This window comes from Diorhabda carinulata, chromosome 11, assembly GCF_026250575.1.
Source record: "Diorhabda carinulata isolate Delta chromosome 11, icDioCari1.1, whole genome shotgun sequence".
NCBI lineage: Eukaryota > Metazoa > Arthropoda > Insecta > Coleoptera > Chrysomelidae > Diorhabda > Diorhabda carinulata.
In genome coordinates this window covers 10759031-10782566 of record NC_079470.1, presented here as the reverse complement: position 1 = coordinate 10782566, position 23536 = coordinate 10759031, and the positions used below count along the sequence as shown (strand labels likewise).

The 23536-nt window shown below is 32.1% G+C and overlaps 1 protein-coding gene across 3 annotated transcripts; it reads left to right on the top strand.

Annotated features, from left to right (window-relative positions):
- The first annotated feature begins 166 nt into the window (after positions 1 to 166).
- Positions 167 to 23422, top strand: LOC130899486 (sodium leak channel NALCN). Of its 3 annotated transcripts, none has more exons than XM_057809452.1 (27): positions 167 to 306; positions 369 to 508; positions 579 to 721; positions 816 to 1001; positions 1061 to 1284; positions 1486 to 1617; positions 1676 to 1824; positions 1879 to 2126; positions 3561 to 4277; positions 5284 to 5490; positions 5576 to 5781; positions 6428 to 6553; positions 7588 to 7770; positions 8189 to 8368; positions 10080 to 10332; positions 10754 to 11130; positions 12363 to 12483; positions 13880 to 14013; positions 14066 to 14231; positions 15467 to 15661; positions 16896 to 17113; positions 18059 to 18282; positions 19281 to 19417; positions 19470 to 19606; positions 20753 to 20909; positions 21408 to 21585; positions 23055 to 23422. In XM_057809452.1, exons 3-27 carry the CDS (start codon positions 617 to 619, stop codon positions 23324 to 23326), a joined length of 5232 nt encoding a protein of 1743 aa, XP_057665435.1. In that variant the 5' UTR covers positions 167 to 306; positions 369 to 508; positions 579 to 616; the 3' UTR covers positions 23327 to 23422. The 3 variants fall into 3 exon arrangements, with proteins under 3 accessions (XP_057665435.1, XP_057665437.1, XP_057665434.1); XM_057809454.1 differs by having other exon boundaries at positions 187 to 306; positions 6428 to 6532; XM_057809451.1 differs by having other exon boundaries at positions 269 to 508; positions 23055 to 23404.
- The last annotated feature ends 114 nt before the right edge of the window (positions 23423 to 23536 follow it).

Sequence of the window (23536 nt, the reverse complement as noted above, 5' to 3'; positions counted from 1 at the left end):
TTTTATTATTCGATAGTAAAATTAATTGATGAGGAAACTGAATTGTTTTTGATAAATATGCTTTATTTTTTCAAATAAATCAAAGAAACATTAATAACACTTTATTAAACTAACACACGCAACACAACATACACCTTACAGCTTCGGCAACACTGGTGATCAGGTTAACCATCACTATGCATTTTCATAATACCAACATTTTTATTTTTGTTTAATATAAAATTTTTCAAATATATTAGATTTTCAAAATTAGAAGACATTTCCTCTTGATCGTCATTTTGCACCACAGAGAAAATTCAGATCTCGGTGAAGGATAATATTTTATCAAAAAAGGGAATATAAAGAGAATATTATATTGATCTTTTTAGGTCCATGCGCGCCTCAGCTTCCTTTCTCAAATTGAAGAAAATACATCCAGCAAATATTTCGGAAAAGTTGATTTATAATATGATTAAAAGAAAATACAATTCCTCAACTAACGCATTTGATGGACGCCACCTCAAATAGTGTAAGTAACTGTATGGAGATTTTAAAATTAAAAAAAATTCTTCTTGAAAAAAAAACCTTGTTGATTTTAGGTAAAATTCCCCCAAAATTTATCCCAGAAAAAATCAAAATGATGTTAGGACGTAAGCAGAGTTTGAAGGGGGAACCAATTTTGGCAGATTATGGACCAGACGAGGCTTTCAACGAGAGTGCAGACATTGAATGGGTAAATAAGGTAAATTATTTAATACAATATACTTTTTGGAATGAGGTAGTTTATGGTTAATAAATGTTTAATTTCACTATAAAATGAAACGATTCGTTTTAAGAGATGGGTACGTCGTTTGATGAGAACTTGCGCACTTTTAAGCCTTGCATCTGTAAGTTGTAACACTCCAAAAACATTTGAAAAATTTCATTTTATGCAAACAACCACTTTTTCTGTTGATGCCATTGTTACTATTCTTTTTACGTCTGAAATGATAGCCAAAATGCACATTAGAGGGATTCTAAAGGTTGGTAAAAAATTATGCTGGATGGTGAAATATAAATGTTCATTTTCTTTATATTTTAGGGAGACAGACCTTACTTAAAAGATCATTGGTGCCAGTTCGATGCCAGCATGGTATTTTTCTTGTGGATATCAGTCATTTTACAGGTTTTCGAAATGGTTAGCATTGTTCCAAGATTTAGTTATCTCTCAATATTAAGAGCACCTCGGCCGTTAATAATGATCAGATTTTTGAGGGTATTTCTCAAATTCTCAATGCCAAAATCCAGAATAAATCAAATATTTAAGTAAGTAAAACTTATAAATTATAATTTAACCCACGATGAGTGAAATTATTTCACCAAGTATGACATTAAAATGAAGCGAGAAAACGTTGGGTCTAGATATCTGGAGAAAAAGAAGTAAGAAAAACTGATTGCAACGAGGAGCAAATATTTTTCCCTGAAAAACAACTTCTAGCTCCCTAATCCGCCCAATTTATTTTTCAGGCGGTCCAGTCAGCAAATTTATAATGTTACTCTGTTCTTCTTATTTTTTATGTCACTTTATGGTTTATTAGGAGTGCAATTTTTTGGAGAATTGAAAAATCACTGTGTCACTGTCAACACCACTGAACCAAAGTGAGTTATAATAATATCCCCACAAGAAAATAATTAATTTTACCAAAAATTTTTCCAGAGACATTACAATAAACAGCCTCGCAATTCCGGATACCTACTGCTCTTTAGATCCTTCCTCAGGATATCAGTGTCCTACTGGAATGAAATGCATGAAGCTCGAAGGCGTTTCTCGGTATATTATCGGATTTAACGGATTCGATGAATTCGGTAAAAAAAAATTTATTTGATGAATACCAGTTTTGATATTTCTTCTCTTTTCAGTAACAAGTTTCTTCACAGTTTATCAAGCAGCGTCTCAAGAAGGATGGGTTTTTATAATGTATAGAGCAATCGACTCTTTACCTGGTTGGAGGGCAGTTTTATATTTTAGCACGATGATATTTTTTCTAGCTTGGTTGGTCAAGAATGTCTTCATTGCTGTTATTACAGAAACTTTTAACGAAATCCGGGTTCAATTCCAGCAAATGTGGGGTATAAGAGGTCATATTCAAAACAGTAGCGCCTCGCAGGTACCTATTCACTATACTATTTATTAATTTCTATGGTCTTAGTGAAGGAGGGTCAAGGACCTATTAAAGGTTATGGACACACAACATACCACAACTTATTCTGTGCTCATAACCTCACAAAAAGTTGAAAATCTTTCAATTTTAATTTACTATTAATATTCTGCATAAACTACAAGTAGCATTTCATTTTCTTTTAACCAGTAATTTATTTTATTAATTTAATGGTAATTGTTAATTTTAGCTGCATAAATCAAGCTTCACTTATAGACACTTATTGGTTTAAAATTGTCTCTTCTAATAGCCACAGGTATTCTAAAATATAGGTACATAATCATTTTTGGTCGCAATGATTACAAAATACTCATTTTTATTGAAAAAAAAAAAGAATTAATACTGACGTTAATACTCTTACTTGAAAAAGTTTGATTATGCATTTTTCTTTCTTCTAACCGTGCAGTTCATTGCACAACAAGATTGAACCATTTTTAAACCTCAAGCTTAATCTTATAAAACAAAATATTTCTTAAAAATCACTCTAAACCTCGTTATAATTATCACTATCCCAAAATGAAATAAGTGGCAGATATTAAGACACTAACACTTAAAGGTCCTGAAGATACTTACAGATGAATTATCGCAATGAACCTTAGGCAAACTAAATAAACTTCAAGTTCCAGATATAAATTTCTTTTATTTTGCCCTCTTTACTTCCATCCTTCTTATATTGTCTCCCTTGCACTGCGTTGGCTTCGATTTAAAATGGTTTGGGCTTGTCTATAACCTTGGTGTATCAGGTGTAACCTGATTGGTGCTTGAACGAGAGTATTTTGGACATGTGGTGTTTATTATACATGAGTGAGTACTTCTACGGTTGCAAAGTGATAACCCAGTGACAGCTAAAAGGTACGAGAACAACCTTTAAGCTTTAGGGGGTGTTAACCCCTTTATGTGCTTTAATCAGAATCCTGCTCATTTTCCACAAGTTTCCAATATTTTCAGACTATATTTACAACGAGCACACCGTTGAAAAAAGAAAGCAAATTTCGAAACCTCTTTATGAAGCCATTTCAAAATAAAAAAAGGTCTAAAATTCAACACAAACCACACAGAAACTAACCGCACAATCAATCGATCACTCCACGTCGGTCATTTTTAAATGAGCATCAGCTGATATTGACAATTCGTTAGATTGCTTAATACTTATATAGAAATTGATCACAAATTTATAAAAACAAAATAAAAACATGTTTATCAATCAATTTCATGATTCAAGATTAAAAATTTCAAAAACTAGTTTCGAGTTTTTTTTATTCTTTACAATCTTTCCTGCAAAATCTTGTAGTAATTTTACCGAATGTTTAATATCTTAACAAATGGCTAATGGAACCATCATTTACATGTTATTATTTAGAAATTTATTGATTTTCGTTACAGATTCTGATGGGAGACGATAGGGGTTGGAGATTGGTAACTTTAGATGAGAATAAACATGGTGGTATAGCACCGGAATTTTGTCATAAAATATTAAGATCTCCCCATTTTCGTTTGATAGTTATGTGCGTGATTCTCGCCAATGGCATAGTAACCGCGACAATGCGTTTCCAACATGATGAAAGACCTAGGCAAGTTTTTTACGAAAATTATTACTACATAGAACTCGGTTTTACTGCCTTATTAAATTTGGAAACCTTGTTTAAGACTTGGTGCTTAGGATGGAGAGGATATTGGAAACATTCCATTCATAAATTTGAACTACTGCTAGCCGTTGGTACGACCATACACGTTATACCGGGGTTTTACATGACAGGATTCACCTATTTTCAAGTACTGCGTGTCGTTAGATTAATTAAAGCTTCTCCATTATTAGAAGATTTCGTTTACAAAATTTTCGGACCCGGTAAAAAGCTGGGAAGTCTGATTATTTTTACCATGTGCTTATTGATAATTTCGTCTAGTATTTCGATGCAGTTGTTTTGCTTCTTGGATTTTGCTAAATTTGAAACGTTCGCTGAAGCATTTATGTCTATGTTTCAAATACTAACGCAGGAAGCGTGGGTGGAGGTTATGGATGAAACAATGTTAAGGACAAGATCTATGCTGGCACCATTGGTTGCTGTTTATTTCATTTTGTACCATTTGTTTGTAACGCTGGTAAGTTACCATTTTTATATTCTCGTTTTATAATTATTAGTCTTCTTTTCTGTATGTTTCATTATATGTTTATTTTTTATCTTTTCAATTCATCGAGTATGCAAGAAAGGGTCGTAAGTAATTTGGAAAAACCAGAAATTGTTATTGAAATAGTGATTTTGTAAGAAATACTGTTTCTTTTTTAATGATTGGAGGTTTGGCTCGTTTTCTGCTTTAGCTCTTTTTTTACTAAAACTAGGTTTCTTTCAACAGCTTGAGATACTTCAGAAAACTTGATAGCTCTGACAAAGTTTTTCGAATTTCCCAAAAATATCCAGAAAGTAACCAACATTTTGAAAATTGATCACATAAAGGTTAAGAACATCACTAGAAATTTGAATGTACCTTAAATGTCTAGAAAATAACCCAGCTTTCGATAAATTGGTACAAGAAAGTTGAAGAACTTGAGCAGAAATTTGAAAAATCAGTTGAATTTTCCATAAATGTCCAGAAAGCAACGTAGCTTTTGAGAGCTTCACCAGACATTTGAAAAATTACTTGAATTTCCCATAAATATTCAGAAAGTATTAAGAGCTTCAGCAGATATTTGAAAAATGAGTTGAATTTTCCATAAATGTCCAGAAAGCAACCTAGCTTTTGAGAGCGTCACTAGACATTTGAAAAATCAGTTGAATTTCTCATAAATGTATCAGAAACTAATCCAGCTTCTGATAAATTGGTATCAGAAAGATTAAGAACAGGAGCAGATATTTAGAAAATCAGTTGAATTTCCCAGAAAGTAACCTAGATATAGATACATTTGTATCAGAAAGATTGAGAGCAAGACATTTGCAAAATCTGTGGAATTTCCAGAAATATTCAGAAAATTATGAAAAAATTTCACAAATTCTTCCATAAAGTCAATTTACACGCCATCAACACAATCAACCTCCGTAACTTTAACATCTTTCAAAACACAATGATCATAGTATACCACACGAAACTTTTTATCTCTTTTTAATTTTAGATCGTGTTGAGTTTGTTCGTAGCAGTCATTTTGGATAATTTGGAATTGGATGAAGATATCAAAAAGTTAAAGCAGCTTAAATATAGAGAACAAAGTGCAGAAATTAAAGAAACTTTACCGTTTCGACTGAGAATTTTCGAAAAATTTCCAGACAGTCCCTTGATGGTCACTCTGCATAAAGTACCATCTGACTTTAACCTACCAAAGGTCAATATTTGATATTCAAAAATCAGAACTAAACAAAATAAGTTTCTAAACAAGAGAACTAATACTTGATGTATGTGATTTTCAGGTGAGGGAAAGTTTTATGAGACAGTTTGTTTATGAAACGGAAGACGATGAAAATTCTGAGGGTGGTATTAAAAAAATGTGCGAAGAAGTTTTCGATACCAAAGTGATTTATAGAAAACAAAAACCGTTGAAGATTTTAAACAATTTAACTAAAGTTAGGGTAGTTAACTTGAAACTTAAAAAAACCGCTGTGGCTCAGATAGTTAAGTGAGTAATTTCTTAAAAACTTATTTTCACCTAGAAATTTTTCATTTTATGAAAAGAAGTTTTATCCTGTATAGTCCATCGTTTTCCTTGTCTACGAATAAATGAATTCTTTCGTTACATTTTTTAAACTTTCTTCTATATTCTCAAATGTTCCAATTTCACACATCTTCAATTCCTTTAACTGCTCTTTGTTATTCTTTAAACAATTTTTCAATTTTGTATTTCGGTATGTTTTGTGGAAATCGTTCACTCCAGTTCGGAACCAATACGCCACCGCCGTTGAGGCTCGGAACCATCCATAGGCGTAACAATGGGACTTGAACAGTATAAAACAAAACACGAAAAACCGTTTTGCTAAGCCATTGTCACCAATTAGAAAATGTATCTCTTATTTCTATTTTTATTGAAAAATTTTGGGCAATTATAAAGTTTCCGTTTCTATAAACACCTATGCCTGTTGATAAAGATTTTTGTCATTAACTTAAAGGAAAGTCGTGATGAAAGTCTGGCAACACTGTGTAATTATTTAGTCTTCCAAACAGGAACTAAAATTATATAAAACTTTATTGAATAGTTTTTTTTAATTGGTTTGTATTTATTATACACTGAAATAAAAATTATTAATTAATTCCGTCTTATTTTCTAGTGATTCCAATAACCAGAGACTGATGTTGGGCGATTCGTCGATGATTCCAGTACCTGGGAGTAAGGGACCATTAAAACCGCAAGGGACAGTAAACAGTATGAAACAGTTACGTATTGATCATAAGAAGTGAGTCTAAAATAGATTGGCAACTAAATTTTTGCACTTATTATTAATTGGCATGCAAAATTTTTTTCATTATAGGCAAATATAAAACCATCCAGAAATAGAATCAGCCGTTTTAAAATATCGAATAAACATGTTTGTGAGAGTATAATTCTTTGAGGGTCATTTTTAATTATAATTTTTTCAGTAAATTGATTTTTCCATATATTTTGTAGCATAGTAATCGATTTTAATACAAACAAAATTTTTCTAAATGTATAATGTACACCAGAGGTCTCCAAACTTATTTCCCAGTAGACCAGTAGTGAATAGTGAATTTTTTTTTTAATTGTAAAAAAATTTTCTTAGATACCTTTCGTTCGAGTATCTTGTGAACCCCTGGGGTTCCATCTGAACCACTTTGGAAAAAACTGATGTACACAAATGTATATATATATATATATATATATATATATATATATATATATATATATATATATATATATATATATATATATATATATATATCTACTGCGCCCCCTTTTTTGCTATGCCACTGGGGATATTTAGTGTTTACAGTAGATCTATTAATAGCATTCCTTTTAGATAGTTTAGAATGTGGGCCCCAGGTGTAATGCTCTGAAGACCACTCCGTGTATATAATCTCTACATGTAAACAAAAACATACTGATAATTAACCTCAAATTTATGCTAATATTATAAAGCTGAAGAATTTGGTCCATTGTTAATGTTGATTTTAATGGTAAAATTATGTTTTATTGTAATCTTTGCATCATTTTTTTAACTTAAATTCTTAATACTTATGTCTTTCTACCCTCAAAACGTGGAGCTTCTTTTTTCTTCGGGTATTTTCTCAAAATTCTCTTGATTACTTTCGATCCTTTTGTTTATGGTAACACCTATCACAGTTTCTACATCTATTCTTAGTAGTTTTTTCGATTTCATCCATTAAGGTTCTTTCTGTTTTGGCATCGAATATTCTTCTCATTATAAAAAAAATGGAAATTTCAGCATAAAAAATCACTTATTTTTTACAGGTTTGGTTCGAGATCGATACGAAGAAGTGTAAGAAGTGGCTCTATAAAATTGAAGCAAACTTACGAGCATTTAATGGAGAATGGAGATATAGGCGTTAATAGAGTTACATCAAACAGAGCCAGACCGCATGATTTGGATATTAAATTATTGCAAGCCAAAAGACAACAAGCCGAAATGAGAAGGTGAGATTTGATTCGGAATATTTTGAAACCGTAATGAATTTAACAATATGCGATGTTGTCAAGTTTAATTCGATTTTAACCAATTACCGAAAAATACATTTAATGATACGCAATATAATCAAGTTTAAATTTACTCATGTCAACTAACAAAAAATGATTTTAAATATAAAAAAACTAAATTTAATTTTATATGTATGCAATGTTGCCATTTTCAATTATATTTGAATTATCGGCATATGATGTTGATGAAGTTAAAAATCTATACCAACTGTAGAAAAATAAATTTAACGATATGCGATGTTGCAAAGTTTTACTTATACCAACTATTGGAACATAAATCCAACAGTTTGCAATGTTGTCAAGTCTAAACATATAATAAACGAAATGTTCGTATTTTATCGATTTTTATCATATTTAGGAATCAGCGTGAAGAAGATTTGAGGGAGAATCATCCATTTTTCGATACACCCCTTTTTGCTGTACCAAGAGAAAGCAAATTTAGGAAATTTTGTCAAATGATCGTTTATGCGCGTTACGATGCCAGATTAAAGGACCCCCTTACAGGAAAAGAAAGAAAAGTGCAATACAAAACGTTACAGTAAGTAACTACCAACTTGCGATTAAAAAAAATTGTCACTATAATTATATTATTTTCTATAATAATCACATAATACTAAATTTATTGACTATACGTCACAATATCTACCTTTATATTGCAGATACTTGTTTCAAATTTTATCCCACTGCTCCCGAACTCACGGTATACATAAAACGCCATCACTTTGTGATGTTACATATTCATTTACTCTATTTTTCCTCACATTACAATCATTTTCAGAATCAATATAAAAATACTCTGCTAAAAACCTCACCTAAGCTAAAGTAAACCTAACCTAATCGGAGCTAAAGTAAAACTAACTTAATCGAAGCTAACTAAAACTAACCTAATCTAAGATTAGGTAAACCTAACCAAAATCTGTTTCTTAGTTTGGTCAAGAGACAGTTCCTAATCCGATTCTATAAAAAAAATTGGATAAATGAACTAAAATAAATGCATTTATTGTGGTACAAGATGTCGAAAATTAGTACTTCCGGTTTTACCATAATTGAATTGTTTGTGTTCTGTTTCGACTTTTTGAACTGGATGAATTACAAAGTATGGTATGGAATATATTTTTCTCAAATTTGCCGCCAATAATATATAATATAATACATCACTTAAGCTAAAGTACACCTAACCTAATCGGAGCTAAATTAAAACCAACATAATCTAAGCTTAAGTATACCTAACCGCATTGAAGTTAAAGTAAACCTAATCTAATCAAAGCTTAAGTAAACCTAACATAACCATTAAATGTGTCCGCTCCTGTTTCTATTGAATGTAAATAAAATTGAATAGAATTGAATAAATAAAAACCTGAAAACAGTTATTTTCAACTTTTTTCGTACTGTAGCTCTTTTCCCTTTTCAGTCTAGCCCCATCTCTTAAAAATAAACTACACCTTGTTTAATTCAGTCACCCAATCGAATTATCAGTGAAAAGAACTAATTTCCGTTTCTATAAATGGATCTACGACCTTTTTTTTATAATTTTTACTGAATTATAATATAATGTTTGTCGTATTTCTTTACACTCGTTCTATTGGTGGGATGATTTAATAAACACTGTCTCTTCCGTTCTTAATTTATTTACACACTATACACTACAATTAACTCACAATAATTTACTTATCACCATAATTTATTTAAATTCTTCGACTACTTTGCTAATTCGTTCTATTCACTAGGACTATTTCTTTTAAGCCATCTTACTGCACTACATTAATTTATTTATAAATCTAAATAGAATCCTACAAACTTCTAGAACAAAAAGAAACAAAACAAATAAATAAATATGCTTTTCTAGAAATTATTCAGAAGTAACAATGAAAATATCCGCCTGATACAATAAAAAGTTCTTAAAAAAACATCTAAGGGGCGTCCGATATTTATAAAAAGTATATGAAAGGCGCCTCGCGAATTCGCCGAATTTTAAAATTCCTTTGTAGCTGGATAGGGCCGTCCTAGGGACCCATTTCACGAACTCGTTCGTAACAATAATATAGAGTAATATCTATCAATGACAATGAATTTTAACTTTACTCAAAAAATGATTTTTCAGCTAATTACATTCCATGTATCTATATGTTCGCAATATAGTTTTTCAGCTTTGTCATTAGTAACATATTTTTTAGTAAATTTTGAATAGAATGTACGAGTAGTTTTAAAAAATTTTTTTCACTTTATTTTTATTTTAATGTTTGTTTTAGTAACTTTTTAGGTCTGGTAACTTATCTAGATTGGGTGATGATAACAATGACGACGTTGTCATGTTTATCCATGATGTTCGAAACACCCTCTTATAGAGTCATGGAAAACGTCAGTTTACAAATAGCCGAATACAGTTTCGTCATATTTATGAGTATTGAACTGGCCTTGAAAATTCTAGCAGACGGTTTATTTTTCACCCCAAAAGCCTACGTCAAAGATGTAGCAGCTTTACTCGATGTCTTCATATATGTGGTAAGTACTTTATTTAATCACCCTCTGTATATAATGCACAAGGTGGCCCAAAATTATGTCAATTAATTTCTAAATCAGATGGAACGTCCCCTTTTTTATAATATTTAATAATAATCTTCAAAAAGTGGACTATATTTTTTCAAATATGTGCCAAATTATTTGATTCATATTTTGGAAGATGGTGTGATATCACTAACTACCCCATTCTAAATGGATTATTTGGTTATTATGTCACATTTTTAATAATAAACATTCAATCCCTACAACTACTATATAGAATAGGGTAGGTGATGACATGAAATTATCTTAATGATGAAATATGATCCTGAAATCGCCATTTTAAAAGGTTATTCTTCAATTTTAGAAAGAAGTGTATATATCTATCACCTCTATACTCCTAGTGCATAATTTCAAATTTTAGGTAAACTTAACATTTCTCTGTTGGATGCCAAAAAGTGTCCCCCCTAATTCCGGAGCTCAACTCCTCATGATACTACGCTGTCTCCGACCTTTAAGGATATTCACTCTGGTACCACATATGAGTAAAGTAGTTTACGAGCTCTGTAGAGGCTTCAAAGAGATTCTGCTCGTATCCACTCTTCTCATTCTGTTAATGTTCATTTTCGCCAGTTTTGGAGTACAGTTGTATGGTGGAAGATTGGCGCGTTGTAACGATCCGAATATCACAAATAGGGAGGATTGCGTCGGAATGTTTATGAGGAGGGTGTTTGTAACTAAAATGAAGGTACAACCAGGGGAGAACGAAACTTTTCCAGCTATAATGGTGCCTAGAGTTTGGTAAGAAAAATTAAAGTTTACTATTTAATTTGTTGGTTAAAATTCTGAATTCAAGTGAAATACACTATCTGATAAGTGTAACTCAGAACGGTATTGGACTCCTGGATACTATAGCATCTGAACTATCAACTAAAGCCGTGACCTTATCTACTAATTGGGAGCCTGGTACTCCTGATTTAGTACCATTTCGTTATTGCCCCTTTACCATCACCTTGTTTAGGCTTCTATCTTTCTTTGGTCCTATTCATGCCTTGATAGGTTTTTCTGTTCTCTAGGCTCTATTGTACCACTTATTAGAGCTACTAGTCCCTTATCAATACCAGAGCTTTAGTTTAGAAGTTTTTTTACCCAAAACAGAGCAGTTGGTAACTAAGTGATCTTGTAATAATTATTTTATGCTTGATCTAGTTTTATTACGTACTTCCTGATGCGGTACTGCCTGTGATGAAGTCATGAGATGTAGCAGACTTTTTTAAAGATGCAGATATGTCGTAGTTTATGTGAAAAATTTTTTTTGGTTGATGCAGTCTTAGAATAATCTACCAGAATAATGTACAATGATCACTATAATTTTTTCAACAGAAATATTCACATGTTCTCACAGAGAGCACTAAAAAGTGGACAATAAATTGACTGTTTTTCAAATATTAATTCAATCCAATTAATTTAGAAAATGGTGAATTAGTCTTTCTAATTACGTGATTCAAGACTCATCCGTTAAGTTTTTTCGGGTATTATCCATGTTTACTTTGTTCTTAAGCTGATCTTGGAGCAAGCAATTGGAGTTGAAACTTGTTAGTTGTTAGTTTTATGTATGGAGGGTATACAGTAAAGTTATACTTTTATATAATAAATGTCACCATAGAAACTTTGTGGGTATAATTTCGTTTCTTATGATGTGGGTCACCACGTTTTCTTCTATCTTGTGAGACTTTTCAGATTTTGTTAATCTGATGGTTGATATCAAAGCGAAACCCAAAAAAAAACTGATAACACCATATAGGAAGTGGTATCGAAAACTGAACTAAATGAGGAAAGGAGAAGCTTTTCATTAGCAATGAAAATTAAAGAAATCGAGTTAAATAAAAAATAACCAGAGCACTGAAAAATTAATTAACTATCAAAAATATTGAACTATTTTGTAATATAGAAAAATATTTTGAGTATTGTGATTTTAATAAATCAAACTTCATTTAGGATGGATGGGCCATGATAATCCAATTCGTTTTCAGGGCGAATCCGAGAAGATTCAATTTCGATAACATAGGAGATGCCATGTTGACCCTCTTTGAAGTACTTTCTTTTAAAGGGTGGTTGGATGTAAGAGATATACTTATCAAAAATTTGGGACCCGTAAGTATAGAAACAAATACGATGATAAGCTAGAAGAAAAAAACTAAATTAAGTGTAAATTTTAAAAATCATTTTTTTTAAAAATTATATATTCAAATAAATCCTAAACTAGGTACGTTTATTTCAAAATCTATATATTTAATAGATGGCGTTAGATGTGAAACATTGAGGCAAAAAATAAAGGGTGGTCAAAAAAAAGAAAATAACATTTTAATGATAGTGGGAATATTTTGAAGTTTTTGTTGATAAAAAATAGTCATTTTAAATATATGTTACCAAATAATTATTAAAAAAACAAAAAAATACCCAGAAGTTTATATCCTTCACGTGGTGGATGTTGCCGTCCAAGGACAGCAAGAACGCCTGGAAACATTCAGTCAGTAGCAGGTTCTGTAAGCCGACAGCGTCGAAAAGCGTGAGTTTCAATTGGGATTATCAACAGCGACAATTCACCGCATAATGCGATCTGATTTACACCTAAAGGCTTATGAAATTCAGATTGTGCAAGCTCATCAAGAAAATGATGATGTTAGATTGAATTTTGTGAATGCAATGTTAGAGAAATTTAACAATTTCAACAAAATGTTCTTCAGCGATGAGGCACATTTTGATTTGGATCGATACGTAAATCGCAAAAATTGTCGCCTATTAGCCTAGCGTTACCATATGATACCGCAAAGAAATATTCTAACCTAACGACAACATCCAAACTAAAATTATTTTAAATCCGTTAAAGTTCGGTACTTTCACATATTAGGAACAAAATAGATAAACATCTCTAACCTCAAACAATAATAAATAAGTAATTTTGTACTTACTCGAAATGACGATCCATGTTTTTACACACTTTGCAAACGATCATTTTTTAAACCAGCAAAACTCTGCTACAAAATGGAATAAAAGTACAGCACAGTTCAGACATGTGCTTTAGTCATCTGTCAATTGTAAGCTGGCGCCATCTCTTAATAGGTGACTAAATACTGCTTTACATAAATTCGTGAAAGCGTTACCATATGGTAACCCAGGGCTAATACGGGTTAAGTCCACAATCTCAAGTTTTTCCAGTTTATTTATGTTTATAAATTCCAAAATCTAGCTCCTAGCACTACTATTCGATTACTGTGTATTTTATTCTTAATGCATTGTCACAAATGACCCACTCTTTGGTATCATCATCCTCACAATCCCCAAAGAATAACGAAACGCGCGGGGCAGAGATACCGTGGGGCGGGGGCGGGATAATGCCAGTTCCGACTCGTTAAACATTTTGTAACTTGGCTCAATATTACTTAATTATTTAAATGGTCGCAGGGGATAGTCCGGATAATCGCGAATCCGTATAACTGAGGGCCGGATAATCGAGTTTCTACTGTAGTTTAAAATAAATTTTTTACAGGTTCATGCAATATACATTCACATTTATATATTTCTGGGTTGTATGATCGGCTTAACATTATTTGTTGGTGTTGTAATTGCAAATTATTCCGAAAATAAAGGAACCGCTCTGTTAACTGTGGATCAAAGAAGATGGTATATAATTATTTTATTAATAAATTATCATATTTATAAGAAATATTTACAGGTGCGACCTTAAAAAGAGACTAAAAATCGCTCAACCGCTACACCTACCTCCCAGACCAGACGGAAAGAAATTTAGGGCTTTCATATACGACATCACTCAAAATATCAAATTCAAAAGATGCGTGGCGTTTATGGTTTTGATAAATAGTGCACTTTTAAGCGTTACGGTACGTTTCTAATAATCCGAACGTACAGGGTGAGTAGCCTGTATGTATATAGTGTCTAGTGTGAGAGAAAAAGAGAGAGAGAAACTAAATAAATCTTGTTTTATATCATAAAAACCAATACATCGTAATAATACCTTATTACTGAACTGAAGTATTCCACAAATTGAAGACAAAATGTAATAATAGTATATTGTGCAACAAGTGGGGAAATTTCAACTTTTCTCACGAGTGGGGAAGTGAGTGTAAACACACGAGGGATAAAAGTACTTTTCCCACATGTTGCTCAATATACTTTGTCTAAAACTGCACAACTTGAAAGAATAAAAGTAATGGAACATTATGTTTATTTTTATGAATAGTCAAACCAAAATAATACTAAAATATCTAACCTAACCTTACAAAAATTAATAAATTTTCATTTACTAGTCCCTAAGAAAGGTAAACCATACCGAGGATGGTTTCTACATGTTCAGACCACTGAAGGGCAGCGTCAATATGTAGACCAAGAAACTTAATTGAATTTAAGGATCGTATTAAGTCACTGTTGAGTTTTAGAGCTGGTAAAGCTTCTTTATAGGATAAGACTAATGTTTTCTCAGTGCTTAAACAAAGACCTTTCGCGTCAGACCAGGACTTAATAGTAATGAGATCTTTGCCTACGGTAGAATGTAAGGCTTGTATATCTGCACCACTCCAGGCTACACTACGAATAAAGTGAATCTGTCTGAGACATCATTAATGAATAGCAACAAAAGAAGTGGACCCAAAACTAAACCACCACTGCTAGCTAGCAATTTACTTGAAACTTTAACATTAGCTCTTACCAATTGTTTTCGACATTCAAAGTAAGATACAAACCGTTTTAAGGAAACACCTCAGATGCTATAATATTCTAGTTTGTTAATCAGAATTTCATGATCAACACAATCGAAGGCCTTGGCGAAATCACAAAAAACTGATGCCGTAGAAAATTTATTGTTAAGTGATTTCACTGAGAACAGAAAACATAGCGTCATTAGTGTAATTATTAGGTAGGGTACCAAATTGTATCAAGATTTTATGTTTGAAAAGAAAGGGTTTTTCATTAGTCGTTCAATTATCTTCGAGGGTAAATGATGACACTTTTCGTAGCTATAAAAACATGTCTATGTTTACCCACTATAGATCGTATAAATACAGGCGATTTACCCCGTTTGGGTTGTATTTAAGTCTATTTTAAACTAAAATTATTTTAGTGGAACAAAGAAGATGCTCATACGGAAATATTAGCAACTGTTGATATAATATGTACGCTCGTTTTTGTGGTAGAAGTGGTTATGAAAAATATCGCTTTCACACCTCGTGGATACTTACAATCGAGAAGAAACAGATACGATTTATTCGTAACTGTCATGGGAGTTATATGGATGTTCTTTCATTGTATGTTCAAGGTAATTATTTTAATATTTTGCTAGAAAAAAGAAACACGCCATTTTTATCTTCTATTCAAAACAAAATATTTACAGAAAGCAATTTATATCTACAGCGTAGTCAACAAACACACACATAAAGTAACTGAACTATCATAGTGTTGCGGTACCATAATCCACTAAATGTGATATTTATAGTCAACATTCGAGTTATCCTCAAGTAGTTTGAGGCGAGTTTTGCATCTACAGTTTCTACTCAAGTAATAAATCAGCTTGTGTGAAAAAAGTTTGGCATTAATGTAATAAATATCACTCTGCACCTGTATCTGAAGATATTTTGTTAAAGAGGAGGCAAAGGAGGCTATTTTTTTGAGGTTAAGGAGGTTTTAGTACTACTTTTTCTTAATGAATGAAATGGGCAGGACAGAATCTGTAGTTGGCGTCTTCTGGCTGTAATATCCAGACAGATCAGCCTCTGAATCTTATTCTCATTATATTCAAATTCGTATTCCGCTCGTCCATGAGCCAACTTTTTTAATTTTTTCGTGTTAGTTTATTTCGATCATGTTTTAACATTGCAAGAAAAAAATTTTTGTTGATCAAATTTATTTACAATCTGATTTTAAGTGGAAAAATAAATACTATTCGTTTATTGTTTATTTAATTAGTAAATCAAACTTTTTAGTTTTGCTTTAGCTTTATTAACACTATGTACACTTGGATTACGAATTATAAGTTTACTGCCAGTCATTCCTAGCCTCCGTCATTCATTCCACTGCTGACAGCTTGTCGTTGTTTCGCGAACTGTGCACCCTCGACCTTGTTGCCGGTTCTCCACACTAAAGGTCTAATCACACTACAAGTACTAAATCATAAGTGCATATAGAAAAATGATTTGAGGGGTGGAAACCCGTGGTTTTCTTCCCCAATTGTCTAGATTATGCAACTAATTGCATCCAGTATCAAGAAAACTGTACGACAACTAGTTAGGTTATATAAACATAACCTGCCAATTCTTGTAGAGATATTGAAAGAGAAAAAATATCAAATAATTCATTAAAAGAGTAATTTGTTAGATATTTTGTTTACAGTGCTCCATTTAAACAGTTTTGAACAAGTAGTTTGTAATTTTTACTTTAGAGAATTGTTGGTACCACTTGAAATGTAATATTTAAATTGATAATACGAATTGTTGAATTTAACCAAATTCTTATATTTTTTATACTCTAACAGATAATTCATTTCATATTTTCAGAACGATCTGACATATTTTGTTGGTTTTATGGTAGTAATTCTCCGATTTTTCACCATAACGGGAAAACATGCGACTCTAAAAATGTTGATGCTAACAGTCGGTGTGTCGGTCTGCAAAAGTTTTTTCATCATTTTCGGAATGTTTTTGCTGGTATTTTTCTACGCATTAGCCGGAACAATAATATTTGGTACTGTTAAGTACGGAGAAGGTATTGGAAGGTAACGTTATTTTTCCTATAGACATATAAAATTCAAACTTACAAAGATGGCGAGCTATAATAACAATGAAATCGATATGTTCTGTTCTATTTTATTTTCATGATGTTTTTTCCCATTTAATTCTATCCATCGCTTCCTGTTTAACCCGTCAGGCCGTTTTTTGTTTTTTACTGTGTCTTTATTCCATTTTCTTCTGGGTCTGCCTCCTCTTTTTGTTCATATCCGATTCCCATATTACTGTTCAGTTCCCCTTCATTCTCATTATGAGTCCAAACCATCTCACCTGTTGTTCGAATTTTTGTATTACGTTTAACTCGCGTTAAATTGGTATCATTTTTTTATCACTTTGTTAGTTAGTATCAAGGATCCACAACCGTAGTTAAAATCGACTTATCCCTATCCTTATCTTGATATGTTTCACTTCAAATTGATCACAAAATAATAAAAAACGAATGGATTGTTCTATCTAAAACCATTTAAAGACAAAATGTAAACAAAACAACACAGTAACATGATCTAAAAATAAAAAAGTTCTAATATTCCCGACTAGAATATTTTGTGAGGACCCGATAAGGATCTTATCAGGTAATTTCGCAACCTGATAAGGAATAGGTCAGGATAACATGAAAAGTACTTTGATGAGGTTGTAACGCAGATGACCACTGAGGTCCTCATCAGGTTTATATGCTCCTCCTGATGAGAATGTCCTATCGATCGGGATTACCTTGTAATGTCCTTATTAAGATTGCCTTATATAGTATTTTACATAGGGTTATCCTGATGTATATGGAAATCGTCGGTATAACCTAAAGAGAAATATTTTTTTTTCCAGTAAGGTGATCCTGAGAGGTTCCTTGTAAGGACATGATCAGGAAAATCTGACTATAAATTAATTTATTTTAAATATAATATATTTGACTTTCATCGTATTTTTTCATATTTTAGGAGGGCTAATTTCGAATCTCCTGTAACCGGCGTTGCAATGCTATTTAGAATAGTAACAGGCGAAGATTGGAACAAGATAATGCACGATTGTATGATACAACCACCATTTTGTACACCTGCCGATAACTATTGGCAAACAGATTGCGGCAATTTTTATGGATCTTTAATTTATTTCTGCACATTTTACGTCATTATAACATATATAGTTCTCAATTTATTGGTGGGTGAGTCTATTCTTTATACAAATTATGAACTATATCAAAAATGTACTAATTTTTGCAATTTTCATCCAAATACATCAATAGTTAATATCATTCCACCCCGGTATTTAATGCATTATTGGTTTCATTGCTGAATTATATCTCTGACTTCTCGATATCGTGCTTGTAGAAGGATTTGTCTTACTTGAGCTGAATTCCTTACCGGCGAGCGTTTTTTTTGAGGTCAGCGAATAGCCAGTAGTCACTGGACGCATGATCTGGACCATACGGTGGATGAGGAAGCAGTGCTAAAGTGTAATTCGTTCAATTTAATCATCGTGGCTATCGTGTGAATGGGTGCATTCTTTCGACATATGAGGCCGTTTTTCCTTGATTTTTGCGTTCAAACGATTCAACAACTCTATGTAGTATTCGCTTTTGATTGTCTCTCCCTTCTGGAGATAGTCAATGAAAATAATCTATGCGTATTCCAAAATACCGAATCCATAACCTTCCCAGCTGACTGGGACGCTTCGGATGTGGTTCACCGGCTGCAGTTCACTCAGATGATGATCGTTTTGATTCCGGATTGAAGTAACGGATCCACGTTTCATCCATTGTCACATTAGGGAACACAAAATCTGATTTATTACGTGTAAACATGGCCAAACAATGTTCTGATTCATCAACTCGTTGTTGTTTTTGATCGACTATGAGTAAACGCAGCATCCACTTTGAAAAAAGCTTTCTCATGGTCAAATGCTTATTACGATTAGATATAACCAATTTGAGGAATTGTTTGATGTTTTCTTGAGTAGCCACCTCTTAGACAAACAGAACGTTCACCACCACTGTTAAAAAAAGAACACCTTCTTCATACAAAGATATAAAGAATTTTAAGAGATTTTTGACTGATTTCTACATATTTCTAATTATTACAAAAATAGTCACCAGTTGTTATCATTCTATCCTGGTATATTTGACTTAATTACTCTTCTATGTAACTACTTTTTACGTTACAGCTATTATAATGGAGAACTTTTCCTTATTTTACTCCAACGAAGAAGACGCTCTTTTGTCGTACGCAGATATAAGAAATTTCCAGAATACTTGGAATGTTGTTGATATCCATCAACGGGGTGTTATCCCAGTGCGAAGGGTGAGATCAATTATCTGATAATTCTTATATTTTCGTAACAAATTCTTTTTAGGTTAAATTTATATTAAGACTGTTAAAAGGTAGATTGGAAGTTGATCCACAGAAAGATAGACTTTTGTTTAAACATATGTGTTACGAATTGGAAAGACTTCATAACGGAGAAGATGTTACTTTCCATGATGTTATAAAGTAAGATAAACTTTTCTATGAAAATTGATAGATAAAATCACCTTATGGTTACAGTGGGCATCCGCAAATTACACCAACTTAGAAACTTTTGTTTGTTTTGACATATAACGAGCTAAGTCTGTCACTAACTTCAGAGCATTAAAAATTAGGACGTACCAATATTAATCCTACTACCACATACTAGGTTTTTAACCCAGGAGTGATATAAATTTGAGTTGGAAATTCTGTAGATTCCTTATTGGTTATAATACAGATGATTTTACTTCAGATTTTTTTAATTTGTAAACAACTAGAGCTGATTTTGTTATTTCTTAGATTATTTGTTTTTCTTTTATTGAAATATGAAAACAATTATTAGCTCTAACTCATCATTGTTTTGACATTTGACAAGTTAAGTCTGTCACTAACTTCAGGGCATTAAAAATGAGAAGGTGCCAATATTAATTTGAGATCCTACTATCATATACTCGGTTTTTAAACTAGGATTGGTAATTCTATAGATTTTACTTGGAGTTTTTGACATCTATAAACAAATAGAGCTCATTTTGTTATTTCTTGCTCACTTATTATGGTTTTTTCAAAATATGAAAACAATAGCTTCAGCTCATGATTGCTTGGGCATATGACAAGTTATATATGTTAATAATTTCAAAGCATTAAAAATTAGGGCGTGCCAACATTAATTTAAAGTCCTACTATTACTTACTCGTTTTTTAACCCAGGAATGATCTGAATTTGCGTTGGCCATTCTATAGATACCTTATTGATTAAATTACAGCTGGTACTTGGTATTTTTTAAAATTTGTATAAAAATCAAATTCATTTTATTTGTTGTGTTTCTGGTTCACTTATTATTGTTTTATTGAAATTTAAAAACAATTATTAGCTCTAGCTCATCAATGTTTTGACATATGACAAGTTAAGTCTGTTACTAACTTCAAATTATTAAAAACTAGGGTGTTCCAATATTAATTTGAAGTCCTACTATTACAACATGGGTTGTCAACTAATTCTGTAGGTTTCTTATTTATTGTGTTACTGCTGATTCCACCACCAACCAATGATCACTGTTTTGACGTTTTCTAGTTAGGCATAAAATTGTTGTGATTTTATTAATAAATAAATAATTAAAAATTTCGTTTTCAGCATGTTATCATATCGATCTGTCGATATAAGGAAAGCGTTACAGTTAGAAGAGTTATTAGCTAGAGAAGAATTTGAATATATTATAGAAGAAGAAGTGGCCAAACAAACAATTCGTACGTGGTTAGAAGGATGTTTGAAAAAAATAAGGTCGACAAGTGTAAGTATCTATATATTCAACTCGCTGCGAATCCGAGCATAGATTTGTTTTACGATCTGGGGTAATGGATTTATTTCTAAGTAAGATAGCTCCTATAAGGAGAGTTAAGCTTTGGGACTGTATAATTGACCGCAAAATATGCTTGAAATCAGATCTTATCTAAATTAGGTTTGATATAAAAAAGAATAGAGATTTACTAACCTTATATCTTATCTATTTCACCAAACTTTCTAAGAGCTCTCTTCAACAGAGCTTGGTTAACCAATGAATAACATTAGAGACGCAGAAAAACGGGGAATATGTAAAACCCGGACATGTGGACATCTCAAATCCGTTTTAAAAATGCTCGTAATCGTTCGAAGACCGAAGATTAAGTTGAATCTCTTGAAATCGCGAACATGCAACCAATTTCGAATACTAGGACTTTTTGTTTTGGTTAGGTCGACCTCGTAGGAAAATGTTTTAATTGTTCACTTATATCGAAATTGCGTGTTTCAGAAACAACAAAATAGTTTGATAGCAGGTTTGAGAGCTACTAATGAAGCATTATCGATGCCTGATCCGGCCGAAGAAAATAAATCCGCTAGTCCAGAACGAGAAAATGAAACAGATGCGAATAAAGAAAACGAAGCGAAGAAACAAAAAGCTGCAAATCTTCCTAGATCGGACAGCATAGGTAAATATTATAAATAAATACATTTATCCAAATTATAATACATCTTAATTCAAATGGATAAGATTTTCTTAACAGGGAAACATTGAAATATCATATTTACTACTAAATTATTACAATTGGCGTTTTTTTTTAAATTCCTGTGTAGTGCTGATATTTTGCTTTGTTTTTAACTATATTTGGATTATAATTTGATGTTCACTTTGAGCTTCTGAAGGTTGTAGTATTCAGGAAAAACGTGCTCTAAGTTGTCCAAGTTTCTGGTCAACTCTGGATCACCTATAATTCGAACTGCACTCTTCTATATTGAGTCGAGTATCTTCAGGGTATGCTTAGGAGTCGAGCTCCAAATGTGCGAGCAATATTCCAAAGATCTGGGCGTTGTAGAAAATTAGAAGCTGCTGCGGAATATATAGCTTTTTAGTCTTGAAGAGAGCTCCATGTTTTTGTGAAACTGTTTTGGCTAAATCGGCCACGTGACCAGGGCCGGATTTGAACTTAATGCCGCTCGTGGACACCGGAAAAAATCTGGCCCAATACTGGAATTTTACGTATAGTTCATGTTTTATTTTTCAAAAGTAAAATAACTAATTTATTGCAGAGACTTTATTATATATATATATATATATATATATATATATATATATATATATATATATATATATATATATATATATATATTATCAATTTTACTAAAAGTGCCAAAACTATAATTCACAAATAATATATGAATTCAATTTCATGAATTATCAATTAAATAGAAAATTACGAAATAATAGAATTAATTAATTATTTATTGAGTGATCTTGATAAGACTAAAAACTTTCACTTTCAAAATTTTGCCGCCCAGGGCATTTGTCCCAACTGCCCCTAATGTAAATCCACCGTTGAACGTGACTATGCCAGAACATATTCTTCCAACCTCAACACACACCACGCAAATTTGCGGTGAAGGTGATATTTTACGTCCAGGCAGGATCAAATTCTGAGTTGAGCTTCATAAAAACAGCAGTCTGGGGCTTTCCTTCATTAAACTCAATCAGATTGTTTCTACGTCACTCCAGAATGTTTTCAAGATCAATATTAATGATAGTAATCTGTTCCTGCCTACGTATTTGGGTGTTAGACAAGTTTATTGGGGTGGTTGATTCGAACGACGAACCAGGGTGCTATAGTCGGCGAAGCTATAAATTGGGTTTGCAGTTTTGTCGAGTACACTGTTGATGTACAGGAGAAAGAACCGTAGGTGACAAGATGCATTCCTGGGAAACACCAGCGTTGACCTTAAACCTTTCGGAGGCGAACTGGATAGATCAATCTTCAAAGAAAGCTGATAAGTGAGGACGAAAAACTGCACGATCTTAATTTATTTAGAAAGTTCGCTTCGATTTCCCATTTCCGAAATGTCAACATCAAAATGGCAAACTCTCTTCAATAATTTTTTATTGAAAAAAGTTAATATTCTATTTTAGGTAGCAGTTCGGGTCGTAAGTTTCTGGCTCCTACGTTATCCGATCCTTCAGCAAGGCAAGAGAAAGAGAGGATCGTACCGAAAAAGAAAAATAGTCGGTCATCTGTGACAGTTAATAAAAATTTGTCTCATTTAAATGATTCAGAGAACCGTATGCCGAGAGAAGTTTTTACTAGCAAGACAACTGTGCCGAAAGCGAATAATACTTTACATGAAATCAGAGACTGGTGGAATGAACAATTAGCTTATGTTTCGTCCAGCGATGAAGAATAAATGTGAATTTTTTCTTGGATTTGCTCTTTTCAGTAGAATTTTTTTTACATAAATATTTTATTGTTATTTACTAGAAATAAATATTTATGGAAATAATTTTTTTTTATATTTGACCCAAAATTTAATCCAAATTGTCCGTTTTTGTTTGTATTTTCCGTTTTCGGTTTTTATAATGACCAATACAGTGTAGAAATTTAGGTTTTCAAAATT